Source organism: Dinoponera quadriceps, unplaced genomic scaffold (genome assembly GCF_001313825.1).
Source record: "Dinoponera quadriceps isolate SergipeBrazil2010 unplaced genomic scaffold, ASM131382v1 scaffold1169, whole genome shotgun sequence".
In the NCBI taxonomy this organism is placed as follows: Eukaryota; Metazoa; Arthropoda; class Insecta; order Hymenoptera; family Formicidae; genus Dinoponera; species Dinoponera quadriceps.
The window spans coordinates 567,504-586,489 of record NW_014555522.1 but is presented as its reverse complement, the minus strand read 5'-3'; the positions used below and the strand labels follow the sequence as shown (position 1 = coordinate 586,489).

Here is an 18,986-nt window from a genome sequence, read left to right as displayed (position 1 = left end):
GAGTCTCACGCTGAGATAATCGACGTGAATAAATTAATTCGATCAAGTCGCGCTCAAAATTCTTACGACGTACCGATATTCGATATGCCGTCGAATATTGATCTGGTTTGTTAACCCTTTAAGGGTAGGGTGGACCTTCGTTTCTCAAAGTGTTTTGCCGCAATTGTTTCAAGTCAATTGGCAAACTTTTATCGTACCTTTTCATCCGGAATTAAACAGAGGAGAAAGTTATTATTTATTTCTTTTATCCATTTCGTACATTAATTAGATGAAAAAACAAAATAAAGCATGGTGGTTCGACCCCAACCTTATCTTGCCATTAGAGGATTAATACGCAAGATCAAGTACAAGGAGTGTTTTGAAGAAGAGAACGTATCAAAATATCACCTTGCCATTATCGAACCAGTGGAATTACAATGCGCTTCGTGATTGTGCATGCTCGGTAACACAACGACCGGCTGATTCAAAGTAAACCTCTGGACCGTTTAATCCGACTCGTCGCGAGCACGTTATTGGATGCGTTCACATTAACGATTATTCTCGCGCGTTCAATGGGAGAAACCTAGGAAGACGTCGCACGGTTCGCCTTATTGAGTAAACGCCACTAATTTAATTCGGTCGCACGCATCGCTTGCTTCGTTTCCGCCTGATCGCACATGCCTAATACGCATATTGAATACACGTCCGTGTACGCGAGCGCTGTCACTACCCTAAAGGGACGACGCGGACGGATATGAGAGTGACGTGAAAGCGGGAAATTCGATTAGCGTGTTGGAGAAACGATTAAAATTACGAGAGTCGCGACGGTGGCGGTAATAAAAACCGGTTAAAATGTCCACGTCGTCTCGTTCCTTCATTTCCGGTAATTAAGAGCCGTCATTTCTTCCCGAACCGGACTAATAAGCTCGGTCGCGATTTACCCCGGCCGTCACCTTCGCCGGGGAATAAATTCGCTTTGCGGGAAGTGCGCGCGAGACAAAATGCATCTGCCAGAAATTTAGTGGCCGCAAAGCGCATTCGCTCCTATACACGCGTATATTCTCGTTTACACAATAATCCCCGTGCACTTTATTACCATTGCGCACAAATAGCGCATGAAAATTCATAGGAATCGCACGGGCGCTGTAAAAAAGAGATGACCGAGTTTCGCTATAAAATTAACTCTGAAAAATGTATCGCCCGCTGTCGGACGTAAAAAGAAAAAAAGGAAAGAAAGAGACGTGACATGTACCTCCACCGGAGACGCAAACTCTCGTTTGAGCGATCAAGCTGAGCGGAAGGTGATCGCTTCCTCGAGTTTCTTCAGGCGCGGCGGAAATGGCAAGCGAGCCGATCGGGCAACGATCGTTGGGTATGAATGAATTTCGACCGATTGCGATGGTGCTCGAGGTGCCGGTCGCGGTTCGCCGGACATTACGACGACGATTAAAACATTAGGCCTCGTCGTAAACGACATTGGTGCTTAGCACGGAAGAAAGTATCGCGAGTTAGGCAGGTTCTCTATAAAAGTACACGGTCGCACTGTTTCGGCATCCAGTTGTTCGCGTTCGGTCCCACCTCGGAGAAATAACGCCGGCATGGTAACGTGGGTAAGTCTCTCTTATCTCGAGGGCGAGGAGTGAACGGAACAGTGTCCGCGAACTTCATCGCAGTCATTCCCGGGAGCACTTTCCACGTAACCCGCGAAAGCGAGCGAATAAGAATTCAGCCGCGTGGCGCCGAAGCGAGATGTCCAACTTTTCGCGCGCAAATCCCATAAAAATATCGTTTTCACCCTTTACGTGCCGCCCCTTCGCCGCGTTCGATCACGCTGATTAATATATGCATCACCCGGATCCGATAAAGCATTCGCGAATGGATCACCGCGTAACATAACGCTCGGGATTTATCGTCGACATCACTCTGGCTTTAAGGTCCGTGATATATCTGGCCTCGAGTTCGCGGACAGTTGTGATGTACAAGTGTCACTAATAAAAGTCATTCGGACGTCCGTCACCGACGGCGAGCGTGCGTGCGCACTACCGACACGTAGCGGTGCTTAATCGACGGGTACCCTAAAATTTTCGCGCGGCAACTCGATATCGCGTCCGCTCTCACGTATATCTCTCAGCCGTTAATCCGGCTGTAAATGTGGCCAAAGTTTCGTAATGAGGAAGGACGTCGGACTACCCTTCTCTCTCTCTCTCTCTCTCTCTCTCTTCCACTCTCGCAAAACACGTCTCGCCGTTTGTGATTCTCGTCGTCGTCGTAGCGGACGGCGCCGAGCGTCCAGCGACGACGTCGGGCGCGTCGCCGACGTCATCCGGGATCTTTTGTATAAATTGCTTTGTCGCTGATTAAATTCCGAGTTATTAAAGGCGTCGGAACATTTGCATTTCAAGAAGAATATATCAGCGTCGCATCGTGGACCCCATCGCGGGCCGGTTCGCGCTGCAATTGCAACTCCTTCCACGAACGGCGAAGCGAGGAAATTAGCGGCGGCGTCGGCGTCATCGTCGTCGGTGGCGGCGTCGCGACGCCGTCGAATGAGATATTGCGGAAGCAGAAACGATGAAGAGAGTCGAGGGAGGAAACCGAGATTCCGTCTCTCTAAAGTTCCTTCGATGGAGACTCTTTCGATTCTAATTGGATCGAGCGTTTAATTGTTCCCGTCCCGGGAGATTGAAAGCGTTAAATAATCGTTCTAAAAGCTTCCCTCGCGCCACCCGCTCGGCGCGAGTGCCGATTGCAATTGACATACATTCCGCGGTATTACGCTATTTCCAGAGTTTACGTTGGACTAGAAAAAATACGATTTACTCAGGGAGACCGATGGAAAATAAAAATTGCATTCGCGCGCACGTGAATCTATTCCCGAACGTTGTGTCTTCGTCTTGTTGTCTACAAAACGCGGGGCTGCTAATTTCATAACGCAATATCTAAAAGTAACGTCGGTGGAATAAGATTACCTGGGATAATATTATTAATGCGAATTCCAAATTGAAAGTCTCTCTCTCTCTCTCTCTCTCTCTCTAAGAGAACCGGCGTTTAAAATAGCACAATTTGATCGTACGAAACAAGCCGAATTAGGTATGCCACGATAACCCGATTTTTAATTTTGGATCTACGGCTCGGTGAATAATAGATAAAATCAAAACGGTCCACCGGGCGCGCGTGTGAAGGAAAGCGCGACATATAAGTGAGAAGAGCACCCTCGCAATTTCGAGACTACTCAATTAAATAAGCTGCAGAAAAAGGAGATAGAGCGCGCGAAATCGCATCACAGATTCAATCTACTTTCGTCGAGTCGGATCGCACGGCCGAGTGAATCACAAAAGCGAATCTCCAAGAATAATTTGATATCGCCGTCGTCGTCGTCGTCTTCTGCTGATTCCCAATTCCTACGCGCGTCGGTACTGCCAGAAACTCGAATAAATCACGGGTGCGACTATATTCGAGCGTGATTAATTGATTCCACGCGACAAATATCCCGCAGCTGACCACGCTGATTTTCCTACCTACTTCGAGATGTGATTTCGGTTCTCGTTAGCCGACCGATCTCTCTCTCTCTCTCTCTCTCTCTCTTTCCCTCTCGCTTTCTCTGTCTCTCCTCTCTCTCTCTCTCTCCATTTCTTCCCTCGAGGAAATCCGCAGCAAGAAGGCCGAAGCGCGATAAAACGACTCCCCGACGATTTACTGGATATTATCTCCGGCCCTTCCGCTCGAGCGTGCACGCGCACCGCGTGCGCCGCGAAAATGAATACCTGATACGACACGCTTTGTGTCTTCTACGGGTTAAACAGCCATTATTCGCGTCATTTCTTCTAGAGCAACCATTAGTTAAAATAAGTAACAATTACGATATGCGTACGATTAAGACGGGGTAGAATAATAGATTTATAGCGACGAATAATTGCGGATAAGAAATCTGCACATTACACACTATACAATTACAGATAATTAATATTGTCAATAAACGAATCGCTCGTCCCGTTTTAATGTCAATTAAGTGTCTCCGGTCAATTAATGATTTAAAATTAGCGATTTAAAAGACGTCCCCCAAAGGGTCTCATTTACTAACCTCATCTGTCATCCTAGGCGTGGTTTCCGGTCGTCGGTCTGTTGCTGGCAGCAGCGGCCAGCCAGGATCCTAGGACACGAAATGAGATTCGACCACAAGTGTCGACGGCCAAGCAGGAATCGGTCGACTCTATCAGGCTGCCGCGACAATTACAACTGCCAGGATCGTTCGCTCGGAGCCCGGCGAACATTATCTCGGCGTCCGAAAGAATCCAGAAGAAACGGCAGCTGGGCGATCTCGGGCTAAACTTCCAGCCATTGTTATCGCTCAATAGCCAGACCCCGCCGCCGCTTCTTCCGACGACCTTCGGCGCGGGTGGCGTGAGTAACAGCGTCATTCCACGAATCAGTCCACAACCGAAGCAGATCATCACACGGATAACGGAGCAATCCCCAAGCACTCATGTAACCTTTGTGACCCCGTCGGTCGTACAATCGCAACGCAGGATCCACGACTTCGAGAAATCCTTCCATCATAACCATGGGCATCACCACGGGCATCACCACGGCCATCATCACGAGCATCATGCGCATCACGATCATCACGCTAATCACAAGCACCATCACGGCCATAAGCATCATCACGGCCACGAGCACAAGCACGGCCACGATCATCACGAGGACCATAAACATCACGAGGATCACAAGCATCATCACGGCCATCACCACCATCACGGACATAACCATGATCACGGTCACAAGCACCATTCCGACCATAAGCATCATCACGGCCACGAGCACAAGCATCAACACGATCACAAGCACGGTCACAAACACGGCCACGAGCATAAGCATCACGGCGACCACAAGCACCACCACGGACATCACCACCAATCGAAACACGAGCATCATGAAGAACACAAGCACCACTCCGAGCATCATCATCATCACAAGCATCATCACCACAACGAGCACCACCATCATCACGATCATCATCACGTCAACGAGCATCACCATCATCACACGCACAAGGAAACCGAGAACCATCATCATCATCACGGTCACGGGCACAAGGAACAGCACAAGCATCAGCACAAGGAAGACCATAAGCATCATCACGGCCACGAGCACAAACACGGTCACCATGAGCAACATCATCATGGCCATCACGAAGATCATCATCACAAACACGATCATGACCACAAGCACGGCCATCACGAGGATCACAAGCATCATCATCATGAAGATCATCATCACAAGCACGGGCACGAGCATAAACATGGTCATAACGAGGATCACCATCACGGTCACCAGGAGGATCACAAGCATCATCATCACGAGGATCATCATCACAAGCATGGCCACGAGCACAAACATGGACACAAGGAAGACCATCATCACGGACATCACGAGGATCATCATCACTCCCATCATCAGCATCACAAACATCACCATCACGAGTCTCACAAGCACGGCCACGAGCACCAGGAGGAACACAAGCACGGCCATGACCACAAGCATCATCACGATCATCACGAGAGCCATAATCATCACGAGCATCACAAGCATCACGAAGGACACGAGCACAAGCATAGCCATAAACATCACGAGGGTCATAAACATTTCGAAGACCATCACCACAAACATGGGCACGAACATCATAATAAGCATCACGAGGACCATCATCATTCCGTGTTCGAAGGCCACGATCACGATGAACATTACAAAAGTTTTGGCCACCATTTCGGAGCTTCGCAGACCCATGAGGAATACGTATTTCCGGAAGAAAGCGCGGCGGTTCCCGTGACACCGCCGGCGGAGGAAAGCGTTATGAAGATCACAAAGCCGCCGGAAGTAACGGAGTCCGTAGAGCAAGTGGCAGTCGTGCAAGTGTAGTGAACAGATTACGACAGCGCAAACACGATAGGGCTGCTTAGAAGCAGAACATCAGGAAATTAAGTTACTCGTAAATGTTGCACGCTAGTCGACAGAAATTCTCAAAGAAAATTGTTGTTTGAATATGAAGAATGGCATTGTTATTTATATATATTTTGATAACAATGCTTCAATTTTCCGAATATCGTTCCAGAGAGGGAGGATGAGAGAGAGAGAGAGAGAGAGAGAGAGAAAGAGAGGAAGGAAGAGAGAGAGAGAGAGAGAGAGAGAGGTCTCATTAACATTTAATAATTTATAAAATCGGACAAGTTGAACGATTCGCGCGGTCGTATCATGTTTCACATTAAAGTCTGCATTCTTCAACCCTGTCATAGAAGAGCACCCAACTGAATACTACTCCACATTACCCGCTTTGTTTTTTCTCGGCGATGGCGTCGTTCGTGAAAGCGATTACGGCTCGATCGTGGCGCGGGATCGCAGGTACATCGTTAAGCGTTGTTTCTCGTTAGTCAGACATTACTCTCGAGCGTTGTTGACACCTTTGAAATATAAAGTTTTCACCACTTTACGATGCTTTCATTTTTCCACCACCCCGGACCCTTAACATAAAACGCCGGCTCGTTTTTCCCGCAGGAAAGAGAGACAATATTTAAAGTTTAACGCAAAGAGCGCCATTTTCATGCCGTTGCTGGAAATTTCACCCGATAAGCGCGAAATAACGAAGAAGTAGATTAAAGCGAAAACGTGTTAATTGCAGCGAAGTGGCCGAGATAAATTACAGATCGGCGTGTTAAAATTGAGAAAGTTCGGCCATATCGCAGCGGCGCAGAAAACTTCGCGTAAATATATAATTCCAATTTGTAAGACGATCCGTAGAGGTAACTCTCGACTAATGTAATCCTTTCAGGAAGCGAGAGGACTACGCTCGTAATTCTCCGACTTAAGAATAATTTACAGGCGATACTAATTTGTCCCGGCGAGCCGCGATTCATTGAGGCAGTTTCTCAGATAGCGGCGCGTTTAATACGTCGTGTATATATCGCGAAAGGATCTTCTCCCAAGCTCGGGACGCGTCGGGAACGACGCGGTTACATCGCACGACGGATAAAGGATCGATTACTCAGTAAGAATTGATTTACCTTGAGCGCGAGCACGCGTAATCCGTTAATGCCGTCGAGGGGTCTTCGCGCCGCACTGTAATTCATTCGCCGGCAACTTATCGCGCCGGGAGTTATAATCTCGGCTTTCAACTCACTCGCTGTATCGGTGAAGACTTCTCGACTCTTCGGGCCAGTGGCTCCAAAGAATCGGAAGGAACGAGACAAATTGAACAATGGTGAGCGGGTAAGCGTCGTTTCCGGAAGATGAGAAGTAAAAAAAAAATTATAAGAAACACTTTGTAAATCCTCGAGAACGTGTCTCCGAAGAATCTTCTCGCGCGATAAGAAAATCGGGGCAGACGAGAGGTCTATGACCGCGACGAGGAACGGGAAGTAGATGGGACGATAAATCCGGTTTGCGGATTGAATTGACGCCTCGATCGTTCTCGGCACGCTACACCGTAGACAAGGATATTGCTGTGCTTTGAGATTAAAGGACGCGTACACACTCGTATCAGATAGCGTGATGTATTTTGAAGGAAAGAACAATTAAAATTTTCGACGGATCGTTGCGATATTACCGACAGAGTCTCGGTAAGTAGCGCGTACAAAATACAGATGAAGTACAGAAGTGTGGGAACAGCGCGTGACATACGTCACTTTAAAAAGAAAAGAGAGAAAGACGGAGCGAGGGTCGGTGGAAGAGTGAAAGTCATTCCAAAGACATCCCCGTCCATCAGTGAATCGTCCTTTGGCGCGATAAGTGAATCAAATGGCAAAAAGGACGAAATCCACGGAGTAAAAGGAACAAGAACAGACTAGGCGGAGAACAAGAGGAAATAAATCGTGTTTGCGAATCGAATTACCCGACCCATCTTCGTCGTCCTGCGTAACTTTGTGCCGAAACGACCGTGACCATCTTTGATACTGACTTCGTGACTGCGGACACGAAGATTTGATGATAATTAACGAAATTTTATCTCAATCCTTCTTCTCCTTCGTTTTTCTAACTTCCGAACACATTACTTCGCGCATGTAAATTTTTAGCGATAATGTATTAAGTTACTTAAAGGTTATTCGAAATTTCGAAGCGACGCTGTAAGATCAGTGAATTTCGAGAATACTCGTCCATCAGGAAATTGTCTCTTTGTTGGACGTAGGAATCAGGAGAAAGACAAAGACAGAGAGAGAGAGAGGGAGAGAGCGTAAGGGACAAAATAGGGATACGCGAAGCAAGCGAGCGAGCGAGTGAGCGAAGATAAATCCTGTTTGCGGATTGAATGGCTTGCCTCGACGTCCCCATCGTGTTCAACTTTGACCTAGAGCAACTTCCGTCTTTCCACAACCGCAAACTTGTTACCGTAATGTGTCTGTAAGTTGGTCTCGCCGGTAGTTTCCGTAGTTAATTAATTAATACAATTAAGCGACGGGGGGCTTCCCGATATAAAGTTGTCTCTGCAAAATATGCCGAGAAATAAACGAGATATAAGCGGCTGCGCGCAACAATGGATGCTCTCGAGGAAAGTGGCTGCGAAATGCGATGAGGAGACGATGCCGATGAAGTAATCGCGAGTTGCCCCTCCATTAGTGAATTATCTCGTTCGTGCGCAAGAAAACAACAAAGGGGAACTGAATGCAACGCCGCACGATGAGAGAGATGAGAGAAGCGGAAAGACAGAAGGCGTTTCCTCGCGTCGGAAACGTCTGTCGGTCATATCGTCGCCGATGTGATTGTTTCGCAGTCGGGGCAGAAGCTGGGAGATAAGAAAACTCGCGACAATGACCGTCCAATCAAGGAAGAGTGCACAACCGTATATAAAGTACGTTCCTGAATAATGGGGAAGTAAGTGCTATTGTTTATTCAGCGCGACTGTCGAAAACTGGTAGACTACGAGCTCTCCTCGAAAAATCTCGATTTAACTCGCCGCCGAGTCACACCCTTCGACTCTCCTCCATTTGTTGGACGCGCCAAAATTGATTGCAAGCGTTAATTCTAAGCCGGCTAAACGAACCGCCTTCGCGTGACGATAAACACGTTAACATAATGTAACTACGGGTTAGCGATACAAACGCGTAAGCGACTAATAAAATTATACGAAACTCCGCGGTTAGTTCGCAAGGGTGGGAGATCGCGGCCGATTTACAGCCACGCGCGCAACTTGAAAATTACCACTGCCGTGTTATTCCTACGGATCGTAAAGCACCGTCGTGAGATTCATAATATAATTTTTCCGCTATTGTTTCGCCTTTCTTGTAAACACCCGCGATATATGGTGCGTGCGTGCGTGCGCGCGCGCGCACACAGAAAGAACGCGTTCAATAAATCCCCCCGGCCGGACCCATTACATATATTTCATGATTACATTCCCCGCCCTTCCCCCCGCGAGTACATCATATTTTCACGTATTAAGAATAAGCAGGAGGAAATTATATTTTGATAAAAACTACGGCTGCGCGCGCCGTTCTCGCTCGCGAGCCTCGATAATAATTTTTAACGAGAAAATACATTACATTTTACAGCGCGATATTAATTACATCGGGCCGGTTGCTCGAGAGTACTTGCAGCCAGCTGCTATTTTAACGCGCCTTTATTTCAGCGACGAGGGCCTCTTATTCATCGACGCGAACTCTGCTAACGAGGGAGGTGGTAAACAGAGGCATTAATATTTCCGTCGGTGTCTCACGAGCTCGCCGAATGAATGCGAAGGACCTTTCGACAGTCGACGACGCGCAACGCTCACAGGGCTGTAATTACAAACCGAAGATCCTTTCGCCCGACAATATCTGTTTTTCGCGTGCCATCCTCTCCGTTCTCCGTGTCTCCGACCGTTTCTCTGCACGCCGAGCGCGCGATCGAAAGATTCTTCGCCGAAAAATTTATCGCGCCATCCATCTATCGTATTTACGTGTTCTTAGAGAACACATGCGCGCGGTTTGCGCAACAAAAATATTACTTACGCCCGGGCATTCGCGATTGTCGGGGCCGCCGAGGGCGATCAATCAGATCGCGAATATTCTTGCCGGCGAAATTGCCGGCGCGTCGCAATCACGAAAGCCAGCCGTGGGAGCACGGAAGGCGTCGGCGGGGTGCGGCTCGTACCACCAAACCGTTGGAAAGTTATCGGTATCTATCCCGACGAAATCCTCGAAGTTCGCAATGTCTGCTCGCGAAATGGGTTAATAAATCGTCCGGCGTGATACATTTAAGCCGCAGCGGCGGTCGGAGAATTGTTGCAACGCGAAGGATCCAGGATCGAAGCGCGCCGCTCCGCTGGAGCGCGAACGGCAAGCAAAGTGAGAAAGGAAGGCCGCGAGAGAGAGAGAGAGAGAGAGACAGACGACGGCATCTCGGGATTTAAATTCTTCCGACGGGTTTATCAGCATGCATTGGCCGCGCGTACTTGCGTCCAGCGCGGGCGAACTCGTTCGCCGATCCTTCCTTCGTTCTCGTTTCCTTGACGGCTGGAGGAGATGCGGCCGTAGGATAAGCCGCGAGAAGAATCGCCAGCCCGGAGGAGGAATGCCGCGCGAGAGCGGATGAATTGCGGTCGCCCCACGGCCGAAAAGGGAGGGATTGATCATAACTCGCTTGTCGAATCTGACAAATGGATCTACCGCCTTCCGCGGTGATACGATATCATTATGCAGTTATCGTGCAAAAGCTGATATCGCGTATCAGAGAGTCGAATTTGATTGAGGGTTACGTGCCGATCGGAAGATGCGGATTATCCGGGGACTTATCCTCTCCCCGGGATTCTTTTCAAATTGCATTCTCGCATGGGAAATTTTTATATCGGCGGGAAATCGAGAAGGTCGCACGTTTTCTCTCTCTCTCTCTCTCTCTCGTTCTCTCTTTATAATTTTACGCTAATTTGTTTGCACTTTAGTTATAAATTTTATCCGCTCTCGTATTCGTACGCGCGCGAACTTTCATTTAGTTCTCCAATTTGGAACGAAGGAAATAGCCTTAGCTACCGTCTGCAGTTTAAAGATGATAACGAGAGGAACGAAAAAGGTCGGGGGAAACAGCATTTAACAATTAGGAACAATTTCTGCTCGCTCGTAGAACTTGTTCGCCGGCGGCGTCGTTGACTATGTGGGTCAAAGTTGGAACAACAGGAAAGGTGAAAAGGAACTTTACGAAAGAAAAGAAGGAGCACTTCCTTTCGACCATTCGCGAATTCGTCCCGTCGGATGGGGAAAAGAAGGACACTTATTGTTGCACGCGCGGATCATTGTACCAAACAATGGGAACTTCTTCTCTCACTGCACATTTGCATACATTTCTCCACTGTATGGAACAGTGAACTCTTAAGAAAACGCGCATCGCCGTTGTCCTGAGACAAGCACACTTCATTAATTACCTCCACGTCTCTTTTCTCACCGATTTATTGCATCGGCGCGCGATAGAGGAGAAGGCGGTATTATGGTCCTCCCTCTTTAATATTTTCGCTATTACGTGACGAATTCTAATAATTATTTACGGAATCGTGTGTTTAATAGCCTGCCGTTACATAATGACGCTAATAGGCCAATAAACAAGAGCCGGCATTTGTTACAATGGTATTTTTATTTTTAAACATTTCGAAACGTTTTCAAGGTCATTTTAGCATTTAATTATGTATGCTTCTTCATTCTTTTTAAATCTGGATATATTATCGCACGAATATATATATATATATATATAGTTTTTATGCCGAAGTTATTATTCGATAAATCAATAATTCAAATTAAAAATCTATTTGTTTGTTGTAAAAATCGTCCTTTGACAGTTTGCATCTACCTTCTAATAAGCAAGTCAGTATCTACATTAAAAATTCACGATTATATTCACGTCCTTGTTGTCCTTTCTAAGAATTTATTTCAAATAAATATATAAATTCGTAACAAAACTGTGTTTTTCAAAAAAACTAATTTTTTAAATCTATTTTACTAGGGGACATCATCCCTGTTCCTCTTTGAACCATTAAGCAGTGACGCCACACTTTTTTATAACTAATATCCTAAATAATAAATAAGTAATAAATACTTCTTAACTTTGAGTCTAAAATCAATTGAACAACACCTGACAAATCGAACAACACCCTGACGAATGTACTCGTCAAATTTTCATTTTAAAATATTGATTATTTACAAAGTTATCATACCAAATGTAAATAGACAGAGGAGGAGAGGGCGTTACATCACCTTCTTTACATAAAAACATATTTTTTAACCTTCTTACTTATTTTCCGAAAATATTCTCATCTCTCCGCTATACTAAAATAAGCTCCGGTACTCGCGCCTAGTACTTTTTTTTACATAAGAGAAAATCGATTCTACTCACACTGTGATCTTTAAATAATTAAGCGGGAAAAAAAGGGTATGCCCGATAAACAGAGGTTACGGGCACCGCGCGCAACGGGAGTAGTGAAATTTTTCGCGCGGTCTAAAGGAAATCTATAAATCGTCGCGAAAGTCTATTTTTCTCTCCCGTCGTGCTAAGTGACTGGAAAGAATCCAGTCAGCTGCCATGTGAAACGCNCCCCCCCCCCCCTCTCCTCCTTCTTATCCCACGGGCCGTCGGTCAGCCGAAGCCCTGAAGGGAATCCATATAACGATCGGAACAGTGGAAACGGGCCGCGATTTATCGATAATTGATCGCGCCTATCAGCGGTAAATTGCATTCTAATGCCGGTCGATGTAAATCCGGAGGATTTGGAGGGATAGGCGTTCTCTCCAGGTTCATCCTCTCCTGGGAGGAATCGCCGAAATAGAATTCTCCACTTACACCGGGAAGATGAGAAATTGCACCGCACGACGAGACTCGCGACGAGCTCGAACGACGACGTGTTCTGCACGCTCGTCTCTCGTCAATTCCCGCAGTTGTGCATTTAAAGCTGGACGCGTAACGAGTGCCTCGGGCCGCTCCTCGAGTAGATCACTCGAGCTGCGCCGGATAAGAAACCGACGAGGGGGATAATCGCTCGACGGCACTCGCGTCTTTATTAACTTAATTGCGGTGGTCGGACAATTCTCAACGATAAATATCGAGGAAAAACTCGCGGCACCCATTTATTACGGTTTCCAAGATGCATCTATCTTCGCGTCGAAGATGGTTACGACAGCGCCAGGGCCGTTAATCGGCGCTGAAGAGGCCGCGTCTAACAATCAGACCATCCAGGGAGCATTCTGCGAGGCATTTATCGATAATCGATTGTAGTAGACCCCCGAATCGCACAGACGGTTCCATTCTCGTCCCGCCTCCTTCGTCTTGCCGTCCCGCTCCCGCCTGAACCAACGACCTCCGCCGCAGCATCCTCGCGCAGCGGGTAAAGGTGCATTCACAGCAGCCGTGCGCGGGAGCACTTAAGCCGTTAGAGACTCAAGGAGGATCTTGTTTCGGGGGTTCCGCCGAGCTGTCACGAGCACCCTGCAGCGACGGCGGGAGGGCACCGGATCGTACACGGAGAACTATGCGCGCACGGCTGTACCCGTGTAAAGACCACGTACATATGGAAATGCGTCGTCTCGCGTCGCATCGCGTCGTCAGACGGCTGCTCCCGGGGAACCGCATGCCATAGGGTAATTTCTCATAGGTGCGACACGTCGACTCCGCAGCGACGCAATCTGCCACCTGCAACGGTCCGCCCGCCCTATACAGAGGGATTCGTGTACCGCGGCCGAATAAACGGAGACCGAAGTCGCCAACTTTTTCGCGCGCGAACGTTCCGCATCTCAGATTAATCGATAACGAAACGAGGCGAGACGGATATCACGACCGGTAATCACGACCGGGATGATAAAGTAAACAGCGTAATAACCCGGAAGAGGGCTTCGCGCGCGAAAGATCCTCGATCAGTCGATCAGTCAAGTCACGAGCAGAAACTCGTGATTTCGCCATTAATTTATCGCAACGCCGTTCGAGTCAAATCGATCCGAAAATCGCGGGTAATCCATTGCGGACTCGCGCTCTCTCTCTCTCTCTCTCGCTCTCCTTCTTCCCCCTCTTTTCTTGCCCCTCCTCCGGGATATCAATCTTTATTTTTCCCTCGTTAAAAGGAGCCACAAATAGGAAAGAATATCGCGAAATATTTCGCCGCGGCACGACACCATGCCGCAGCTCGCAGCCGCGCGCTTTACCACGAATATCCATTAAAAAATATTTTACCGCGTCGCACACGCGATCAACGATGCGAGGCGAGCTCCCGTCCCTCTCGTGGCGAACTATCCGCCTTAAGTATCCGATTCACGAGCCCCCGAGGCTATATTCATTCGGGACATTTTCATTTCGGGCCGTCGCGACTTTTATGCCTATCACGAGTGATGAATAATTCATTCGCGGCGCGGCATGAAAAATCGTCAGCGCCTTGTATTTTCCGTTACAGTCGTTCCTTTTCTTTCTTTCTTTCCTTCTCTCCCTTCCTCTACCACCAACCACCTCCTCCTACGTTCTCGTGGGCGCCGTTAGAGTACGGAATTTATCGAATACTCTCTTCTAACCGCGCTTGGGTTAACGGAATCGATATTCGGCCGATGAGGCTAATGGTAGGTATCGCGCAACGCTCGGCCGTTGTCGTTATTACGACGAGATCGCCACTTTGGGCGTGGACGCTATTTAAAGAGAGAGAGAGAGAAAGAGAGGGATAGCCGGCCCGTATTATGAGCCACGAACATAACCGTGCACGTCGGAGTCCGATTCATCATCGCGCGTATTTTACTATAGGGCGCGAACGGTGCTCTTCCTCCCCTTCGCCGCTCCCTACTTCGCCACGTCGAATAAATTCGCTCGTACGTTTACGAATGCTTTTATGAATCGCGCAATTTCATGCGCCAACTCGCAGTCGGCGCGAAGTGGCTCTTACGCATTGCCGCCTACCGGTTCTATCGCGATAAATTCTAATTACAATCGAACACTCGAGGAGAGGAGAGACGGCCGGGCGATACCGAGCGAATCCCCACACAATACCGTATAGAGGGTGCAATATATGCCTGGCTTTATTCATATTTCTCACGCTATTTCTCCCAATAATCGAGTGTCGCCCGCTATCGCAAGCAGTTATACCGGCATAATGGACGACGGCGGTTACGGTGCTACCCTTACGTTCCGATCGCGCGTTCGAAGGCGCCGTTTATTCGCTATAATTGACGCCCTCGGCGCAACAGTTGCCGCAGATACACGAGATTTGTTTCGAGCTGCGCAGAAATTCGCGCTCTTCTGCTAAAAAATTTCTCCGAAAGATAAATAAAGAAAATTACGACGGAGGAAGAAAAGTAGCGTTCGCGTTACAAGACGGCATATTTGCCACGTGTCGAGAAATTCCGACGAATAATCTTTTTTCCATTTTCTCGTTTCTTCCCTTAAAAAATAAAGAACGATCATATCGCGGATCGAAATGTCCCCCCCCCCCTCCTTTCCTCCTCCCGAAAGAGAAATCATGATGCCGTTCTGCTAAATCGTTCCTTCAGGACCCGTCATTCACATTCCGTTTGCATGCGAGAGCCGCGATTACTACGACCCAATATTCGTATATTCGTCGTCGTCGCTTTTATTCTTCGCCAAAATTGAATTCGACCCGATAACGCCCACCGTCGCCGGTTCCGGCACGAAATATAAACGCGCCGATCGAAATCCCGGCAAGAGACACCTCGTACCAGGCAGGATTTCTTGCCGTGTTTCGCATTATATCCCGGGTGTCCTTTATCCATACTTCTCACGCTATTTCTCCCAATAATCGAGTGTCACTGTGCATCGTGCAGTTATCCTGGAGCCCGGCCAGTTTTCGACGATGCTACGCGTCGACGGGATATTGCCCTCGTCGGCCCGATGACAAGTCGAGCGAATAACTACGGAGGAGGAAACTACCGGGGACTAAGGCGATCCGTGCCGTTTGGGTTTACGGGCGATCAGCCCGTCGCGACATTAAAATAACGAGCGGACGTGTGTGCTCTTTTTAGGGTCGACCTGACGAAACCGTTTGCGATGCAACACCACGGAGAGGAGTCGCGGTTTTCTCTCGTCTCGGGTGAGTGTGCGAATTTTTGCCGAACGCGTCTCGTTTCTCATCATTAACTTCGGCGGAACGCAGTCGCGGAGAGCCGAAACTCGACGAGATCAGTGCGGTCAGATCGCGGTCTGGACCTCTCGAGCGAACCGCGTCGCTATCATAATCACTCGGTGGTATTGCAATCGTAGCGGGCTCGAGTGTGGGAAAGAGAGCAGCGCGACGATGCACGTCGACAACGCCTGTTACGTGTCGCGCGCGATGCACGCGCCTCCGGCCAGCCGGGCGAATGGGGACAACGTTAACTTGATTTACGGCCGGAGCCGAAGGCTTTTCGAAATTTGCATCGTGCCGCTGAGAGATGGACGAATATGCTGGTAACAACAGGGCGCAAGGTCAGAGAGAGAGAGAGAGAGAGATAGATAGATAGATAGATGGAGGAGGGCGCCAAAGGTACATAGATGAAGGTACCGCTACAAGGACGGGTCGGTGGGAAGCGGAGATTCGAGAGAGAGGCGGCCAAAGAGGGAGATTAGGCCGAGCTAACGGAATCAAGGATAACTCGATCGAGGTGGCAGGATGGGCCGAGTGGAGTCCCGGCGAGCCTCCTCCTCTATCTTGCTCTCCATCTCTCTCAGATCTCTCGTGGATCCCGTTTATCATCGTGGTACACGGGAAATTAGATCCGTCCTCCGCAAACACTTGGTTCGATTCATTTTACGGATTTTCGGCCGGCCCGGTCGTCCGCATAATCTCGGGTAATACCGATCGAGAAATCTGGGAGGAGGATTTCACCGGGTTCTCCGCGTTCTCGCGAATGCAACCCCGTCGCCGCGAACGTTTGATCTCGCCCCCGCCTTAACTGCACCCGTCGACGAAAGTCAGCGGGATATTAACTCGCGTTAAGCGAATTCCAACGTGCACCGTTGCGAATCTCATTTGGTCAACTGGGAAAGCCTTTCATCTCGCTACGTTCCCGACCACGATTCTATATTTGGTTTTTTTCCCTCAAAGAGAAGGGAGGGAGATAAAAGAGGGGAAAAAGGAGCGGATATTCGAAAGAATATCCCGACACGTGCTTCCCGGTAAATATTCCGTCTTGTAACGCGGACGTTTCTTTTTCGTCACTGCCTGTATTACAAAAGCGCGCGGCGGCGGCATACTTAAAGTAATTTACGAAATTGCAGTCCGCGGTGCGCCCCAGAGACGTTAATTCAGCGTCCTCCCGCTCCACCCCGTTCTCTCCGCGTTCTTTCTTCCGGACACTTTATTCCCAGGTTTGATCATCCTGCGCCGCCGGCGCGGTATCGCAATGCGAGATACGAGGGCGGGCACGCGGAAAGAAAGGCAAAGGGAATATCGAAATCTCGTAACCACGGCAGTGTCTTGTAGCTCCGGGATACGAGTCGAGTGTTTTCTGAGTGGAAAAACTCGGTGCGCGGGACGTAAGAGGGTGGGTGTCCCGGGGTGGAGGTGGTCTTTCGCCTCCGCTATTCGACGAGATAACGGCGAGGCGAAGTAAGATAGGAATGCGAAATGTCGAAGGGGATATTCACTTCGCGAAAGACACACACACCCATATGAACGACGGGAAACGCACGCGTGCGAGAGCGCGCGTTGTCTCACGAAATAAAAGGGAGAACCGCGCGCGCGGCAAGCCGTGCAGCGGCAAAGTGGCAGGGCCATTGGCGAAACAATATATTACGGCACACTTACCGCGTCGGAAGCCGAAGTAAGATACGATATAAAGTTGCGCGGCGCGATACATAACAATGGTACAAAGAGACATGACAACTTCCCCTTAGGAAGAGGAGAACTTTCCGCGGCAATAATTCCGCGCGTCGCGTCCCATCCGCGCGCGGCCCGCGCTGTCGAATAACATTCCCGGCGCGTTACGTCGCGCCACGGAAGCGGAATGAAGCACGGAGAGAGAGAGAGAGAGAGACTGTGCCAACGAGTAACTCGCGGCCGCACTCCGCGGAGTTTAATTAGACCCCGAGAGCTGCCCCCCGTGACCGCGGCTAAAAGTTCTCGTTCGGGTCGATATAAAATCGCGAGGTTACAGGCCCATCTTCGGGAGTGTCGGTAATTTCGCCGGCGAAGAAAGCCAGCCGACGTGAAAGAACGGCTGTGCCCCGGCTTCTCTCTTTCTCCTCGCTCTTGGTTTACGCGAACGATTAAGCCCGCACGCTGTAAAACCCGCGCGTGCACCGGTGGTAGTTCGACGCGCTCGCGAGAGGATCCCTTAATTTCGCGCAATCTCATTTGATCCGCTCGGAAGTCACGGCTGTCCGTTTCGCGCGCGAATTCAATCGAAGTGATTACGAAGCGCCCCGTTCGGACGAAAGTAACGATGCAAACAGCGATCGATCGGCGGGAGCCACATCGGGCGAAGAAACAAGTGACAATGTCGCGAGCGTTCGAATTGAAATTCGGACGCGACAGCCGGGTTTCGAACGCGTCGCGCCAAGTTACCCGCTTCGGCGGATCCGTAATGTATAAGTGTCGTGGAATACACACACACACGCGCGTGCACTCGCGCCGAGTTACCTATTCAGGCTGGAGAAAGAAGGTAAGCACACGAGGTCGGTCTTTAAGGTCGGGACACGCGCGGTGTCGAAGAGGACAGCGACACTTCGCGGACGGAGACGCGCGCGCGCGCGCGGCAGCCTCCGTGCAACGGAAGAAGATCAGCGGAGAGACGCGGAGGCGCCTGCGCCCTCGAGTATACCGAGTTTCTGCGTGCGTTTCCATCAGTCGGGTCTTCAACTCCGGACCGCGAGCAACGGCTCGATTCGCGCCGTCGTCGGTCGCGACGCACCCTCCCGGCGCGCGGAACCACCCCTACGGCTCGTGATCGCGCGGCGACCTACCCCAAGCGTGATCGCCGGCGGGAGGAAGAGCGGAAGAAGTAGGGATCCGCGTCCCGAAATTTCAAGAGCGCGTCTCGTCGGAGATGCTTTCGTCCCGCTTCGTTACGCCCGCCGTAAACGCGCGAGCTTTCTTT

General features: G+C 49.4%; 1 protein-coding gene across 1 annotated transcript; it reads left to right on the top strand.

Moving 5' to 3' along the window:
- The first annotated feature begins 288 nt into the window (after window positions 1-288).
- Window positions 289-5,895, top strand: LOC106744573 (sarcoplasmic reticulum histidine-rich calcium-binding protein-like). Its single transcript, XM_014619469.1, has 2 exons — window positions 289-372; window positions 4,078-5,895. The coding sequence occupies exons 1-2, from the start codon at window positions 289-291 to the stop codon at window positions 5,893-5,895; spliced, it is 1,902 nt and encodes a 633-aa protein (XP_014474955.1).
- The last annotated feature ends 13,091 nt before the right edge of the window (window positions 5,896-18,986 follow it).